The sequence below is a fragment of the Chenopodium album genome, chromosome 16 (assembly GCF_948465745.1).
Source record: "Chenopodium album chromosome 16, dcCheAlbu1.1, whole genome shotgun sequence".
NCBI classification, from domain to species: Eukaryota; Viridiplantae; Streptophyta; class Magnoliopsida; order Caryophyllales; family Amaranthaceae; genus Chenopodium; species Chenopodium album.
The window spans coordinates 47309824-47315953 of record NC_137849.1 but is presented as its reverse complement, the minus strand read 5'-3'; the positions used below and the strand labels follow the sequence as shown (position 1 = coordinate 47315953).

General features: G+C 36.9%; 1 protein-coding gene across 1 annotated transcript; it reads right to left on the bottom strand.

Annotated features, from left to right (window-relative positions):
* Positions 1-515: 515 nt before the first annotated feature.
* LOC145585693 (COP9 signalosome complex subunit 1-like) lies at positions 516-5849 on the bottom strand. Its single transcript, XM_081642400.1, has 6 exons — positions 5311-5849; positions 3255-3575; positions 2379-2495; positions 2203-2288; positions 1197-1431; positions 516-1064 (listed from the first exon to the last, which is right to left on the bottom strand). The coding sequence occupies exons 1-6, from the start codon at positions 5701-5703 to the stop codon at positions 888-890; spliced, it is 1329 nt and encodes a 442-aa protein (XP_081498526.1). The 5' UTR covers positions 5704-5849; the 3' UTR covers positions 516-887.
* Between the last annotated feature and the right edge of the window lie 281 nt (positions 5850-6130).

Sequence of the window (6130 nt, the reverse complement as noted above, 5' to 3'; positions counted from 1 at the left end):
CTACGGAAATCTTGGTGAGCTTATTTTAGATCCGATCCATTTAATTACTACTCCAACAATATAATCTCGCGAAGCATGCACAAAATACATCAAAAATGAATACGCTTTCTTGTCAAAACCCATGTCAAATTGTCATATAAAGATGGCTAGAATCGAACTAGTTTCATACGAAGTAATTGTATCAAAAACGATATCATGTTCATATAAATTCATTTAAGTACCAAGTACCTCTTGGGACTTGGGGTAACATGTCATGCTTCACAACGTGCATGCACCATGCACCAACATTGGACACAAATAAAGTGATGGGCTGGGCCTAAGGAAAACGGGAAGTATGTAGTGTAATGATGCATTACATAAAGATTAAGTATAACATAGTACATCATCACAAATTCATCTATGGTTACACCTCTCTAATGACCATTTTCGGATTTTTTTCCTGGCAAATTTCGGATGGGGATGTGCAACACTTACCAATCAAACTAGGAACCAAGGCAATGGCAACTCCCATCAAGTGCTACGAAGTATCTATTAAGACAGTTTTTCTCATTCATATAATCCAACGGACAGTTCAAAACAGACAGTGCATAGTGGGCCAAGTGGCTGCCACGAAATCAAACAAAGATAGCAAAAGAAATGATCTCCATGAATAAGCACTTCTATTTCCATAATAATATCATACTACTGATCTCGGAAACAGAAGGGTGGGTGCCAGCAAATATCTAAACTTCACCTACTAAATTAAGTGTACAAGTATGCACAAAATGAGCAAAATAAGAACTGTGCAAAGCAGAAACATCTCAACTCAATTGTTGAATACCCTTCAAAAATGCTTCTGTATTCCATACTTCTTCATTAACGGCCCATCAATGTTGAAAAACGCTAGATCATATCTTTCTTGTCTGCCTCAAATTAAATTCATGCTTGATTATATTTGCTCTGAGCAACATCGCCTTAACATCCCGATCAAATTCAGTGCCTGTCTGTAGTACACGTTGGAAAGTAGCATTTCTCTGGTCTGCATGACGTGCATACAAGATTTTGTTATGGGAGTCAATCCTAGCCTGCATAGAACATTAACAAGATCATAAGTAATGTAAACTAGGCAGCTTATAAAATATGAATGCTCGAGTTTTAAAACTTTCCACGTAAATTCTCAGTCCAGTTATACAATGCAGAAAGCAAAGCAAGAATACCTGTATTTGGTTGCTTGTAATCAAAGCCTCAAGCTCCTTCTGTAAGCCTGACACACTTGTCTTGAAAGCATTTGCCATCATGTTCAGATCCACAGACACAAAAGGAAGTGTATATTGAATGAGCGCTTTGTGACGAATATCTTGGTATAAAGTCTCAACATGGTCGTGTAAATGAATGTCAAGCAGCAGATTGGCTTTGAGATTTCCCAAATAGTCGAGGCAAGATGCGTAACGGCTGGGACAATAAGCATATTAGGTTACCAACAATTTCAGCATTATTGAATCACAAAATGAGGTTAGAAAATCTTAGCCATGAATTCAGGATAACCAGTAAGATGCTAACTAAAACTACATATCTAGAGCTTCTCACCTGAAATTGTGATTTGCATTCATCTTTAGTCAACCATGCAATATATGCAAACACATACCCCCCTCCTCCCCCCCCCCCCCCCCCCCTCTCTCTCTCCTCTCCTCTCTCTCTCCAAAAAAAAAAAAAAAAAAAAAAACCCACACACACACTATGCTTTATAATCAGTATTTCTCACAACAGACCAGAACAATTAGTAACAACCTAATTCCAGCGAGGGTGAGATAACCCCAAAAACACAATATCTACAAAAAATTCCAGCACAAACTGAACACTACCTGTTGGTATCAAATTATCAATACGTACCATTGTTCAAGTACTAGCATTTTGTAAAAGAGATGAAAATAAGAATCCTATATTGTCCGACCAAATACCACAAGATAAAAGCCAGCTCACTCAGGCAGGCCAAAGGCTGCATGCTTTGGTGTATCTGTGTGTGGAGGAGTAGAATGCATCATATTTCAATCCTTATCAAAAGAAATTAAATCACCACACACACCCATTCAACAACTAAGATAAGAAAAGATCAATTGAAAAATAGCCCGAAGAAGCAACAGATGAATGAGGAAGAAGAACACTCCACAGTAACAATAAAGAAAATAAAAGGGGCTTATTATATTTTTTTATTTTTTCAATTACCTTGAGTAGAAATCATTGATTAGCTCTCTAATCTCTGGAACCAATTCCAAAAAATTTCTGTAGTTGAGGTTGTCAATAACTTTATTCTGCAAAATACCAAGTATTAAAAATAACACTTTAATAGTAGCAAACATGAAAAACATGAATTATCAGAAAGACAGGTGTTCAGTACATGCCTTGAGTTCAGTTCGATCAAATGTAGCAAGTGCACAGAGTCCACCATAGGTTGCAACATCTTGTGGTGCAATCACTTCAGAATAATTATTACCCAACTCAGGACCAACTTCTAAGAACTGCAGAAACATCAGCGTGTCAATATAGAGAACTTGCTAAGCAAGCAGCAAAGTTTTGCCAAATATGCATGATAAGACCTAAAATACCATGTGTGCAAATTAGCAGTCAGAATGTCAGACAAGGTTGACAATAACAATGCAGGAAGAAGAATATTACAACTTGATATAAACATTACAGATCTGCTTTAGAATGAGCAAACTTCAGAAAGAAATGAAATAAGATAAGACCAACCAAACACCAAGAAACAGTAAGGAGGGGGGGAGAGAGAGAGATGAATTATGCACTATAATAATGATTCATAACAAAACTTCAACATTAACCATCTTGTCTTGGCACACCAAAGAAGTACACACTACCGCACTAAACCTCTCAGATGTATTCCTTGTCTTGACACGAGATTCCTCACATTTAGGCACTTCTATTCCATCCATAAGCACAATTTTTTTTTTAAAAAAAAAAAAAAAGAAAAAAAAAACCCTAAGCCTTGTAGCACCTTTCTACTTCGATCAGCCATTTCATTCAACGCCTAGACTAAAATAATTGAACACAACAATGATCAAAAATTTATTTTGAAATCAGACTTTTATAACCAAGAATAGCTAAACTATATCTTTCCATGTGACTGTTTGAATACACTAACTACATCCCTCCTAAATCCAGAGTGATGGAAGGCAGAGGTTTAAATAAATAAGCAATAGTGCAATAGAAAGTTCAAAACCAATTGCTCCCTTTAAATAAAGAGACTAGAGTAAACAAACCTTGCGGGCAGCAAGTTTGTACTTTTTAGCCTCTAAGTGAGCCAATCCAGCTGCGCAACGAAGTTTTGCAATAGTGACAGGGTCTAGAGCCTCTGGTGTCTGTTCTGCTTTGCTTATATAGCTGGTAACATGTGAAAACTGACCCATCTCAATACTAACAAGAATTGCATTTAAACACATGGTGATAATATGTTTTGCAGTGGTGCAATAATCACGAGTGCGAACATAACTCTTGAAGGCATCCCCAAACTGTCCATGAGCATAATAGAAATCGCCAAAATCATTGTATCCCATCCTAATGCTTTCTTTAATCAAATTTGTCTGCACAAACAAAGGCCATAGAATTAGCATAAGCCAAAAGGAAGACACAAAATAACTAGCCAGTAATAAGATAAAGATCTCATTAATAAAAGTGCACCTGGAGAACTAAAATCAGTTTTGTACTAGAATGAAAAATCTAAATGCAAGTCAACAGGATAACCAATACAACAAAATAATTGTATCAAACAAAACAAATCATTGTTTCGAGCTGTCCTAGTATATAAAGTTATAAACTTCATCCAGATTTTTTAAAAAGTTAGAAGCTATAAACACCAATCAATCAAAGCCTTAATCCCATAAGTGGGGTAGGCTACATGAACCAAATATAATTGTTCCACACAATCATTCACAAAGATCTTCCTCCTCCATCCTTTACGATCAAATGTCTCATGCTCATGCAAATCCATAAATATCATAACCTTCCTAACTCCTTCCAACCAAGTCATTTCCGGTCTCCTTCTCCCTCGCTTAACCCCTCCATAGTCCCACTCTTCCACTCTTCATATGGGTGCAGTGGTGCACCCTTCGATCTCCGTCTTACACGCCCAAACCAACGCAGGCGATTTTCCCTTTGCCACACCCACTTTGTGACGGGCATTGAAGACAAACTAAGGGAAAATCATCTGCGTTGGTTTGGGCATGTAAGACAGAGATTGGAGGGTGAATTAACAAATGAAAAAGCATTTGAAAAAGGCATAAGAAAATCTTAGATCTCCATTGATTCACAAACTTAAAGAAGCCAAAATATAGAGAAGACAAAATTACAAAAAAAAAAAAAAAAAAAAAAAAAACACTAATAGTTACTTATTAGAAAAGGTATAACACAAGGGCTCAAAACTGATCCGCATATTTAATAACATCTTATTAGATTCAGATTAATTGACTAGCTGAGATTTCACCCTTCACAAAAGCCCATAAAAAATGGACAGATGGAACTAGATAGAGGACACGGCACACACTCATTTCTCCAACCTCCACCATCCCATCAGTAATAAAACCCTACTTTATCACAACCTCTTCAAAAAGCTTTATGGAACAGCACCAATCTCAAACATTTATTACAAAATGAATCAATAAGCCCATTACTAATTAAAGAACTCAATTGTGAACCTCCTCAAATCAAAAACCAATTATCAACAAAACTAAAAGAAAAGGCACAACTACAAGTTCAACAAAATAATAAAAATCCAACTTTATAACAGCAAATCAGCAATCAAACCTCCTTTGACATGAGTATTGCACAAGCCAAACATAAGGTCTACAAATACCAAAGCTCCACAGACTATAGGTCTATAGCCCTAACCCAAGCAATGCTTTTCTCGCAATTGCTGGTAACTACAAAGTCTCTTTATCCTATCATCCAGAAGCATTTCTCCAACCCCTCCTTGAGATTTAAGTAAAAGGTTACTTGTAACTCTAAACTTTGTACACCCTAACCAACCACAAAGCATACCACCATACCGACTAAGAAACCGCAAACAACCACCCTAAGTCCCTCACTACCAAGGTCCCGGGAATCAAATTATAACCATTACTTCATCATTACAACAATACAACCTCACACAGTCACATATTAACTTCTAAGCACTACACACTCTCTCCAAACCCAAAATTCCCAATCACACAAATTTAAAATTCAACATTCTAATTACATAAACCTAATCAGTAATCATAACATATTCATCAATCAAAAAAATCAATTCACAATTCGAAAGCAAAAAACACAAAATCATACCCTATAAGCATTGAGTTCATTATCAAGCTTCTCCTTCCTCTGTTCAGCACGACGCTCAACAGCCTCAATCCAGGAAGAATCATAGCCATAATTAGGCCCTAATCGATTATCAATCCTCTGCGCCGCTTCCTTAAACAACTGAGTATCCTCACCCTTTTTGTTTTCATCATACGCCATTCTTAGGGCTTCGAGTTGCATCGAAGGGTTACTATCGCATCGATCAGCGATGAACAATAGTCGCATGATCTTCGTCCTACCAGAGTAGAGAGAAGCGTAGGCTTCAACGTCGAGTTGTTCTCCGCTGCTTATGATTGGTTTGTGAGGCTGCTTATCGTCACCGTTGGCGTAGATCTCGTCCATCATCTGACCTGTCGTTTCCTCGTCGTTCTCCATTGATGAATTTGGGGATTTTCTGGGATGAGAAAAACCCTAGCGATCAATTTGGGGGTGAGGATGAGAGAGAAAGGGGTTTTAGCGAAAATTGAGTTTATGTGTTCTTATTTTTCTCTTTCTATTTTGTTTACAGAAAGTGTGGAGTTCTACTTCTACAAAACTTCTACAATTGAGGAGAAACACGGTGCGTTCGTTTGGGCTGGAGTAGAAAGGTTACACCACGTCAAACTTGCAACCTTTACGAGTCAAGTCGATACTAGATTTGTAAAAAAAAAAAAAAAATAATAATAAAATAAAATTATCTCAATCTAATTTGAAAGTAATTCAATTTAGATTTTAACTTATAGATGCAGTGATTTATCATGATCCAAATCGAATTAGATTTGACTTAACAAGACCTGACCTAATTCATCCTAATCAGCCATAT

Coding starts and splice junctions, on each gene's coding strand:
- LOC145585693 (XM_081642400.1), bottom strand. CDS start 5,703: ATGGAGAACGACGAGGAAACGACAGGTCAGATGATGGACGAGATCTAC. Junction 3,576..5,310: donor ATGAACTCAATGCTTATAGG/GTATGATTTTGT, acceptor TTGTTTGTGCAG/ACAAATTTGATTAAAGAAAG. Junction 1,432..2,202: donor ATCAATGATTTCTACTCAAG/GTAATTGAAAAA, acceptor TTATTGTCCCAG/CCGTTACGCATCTTGCCTCG.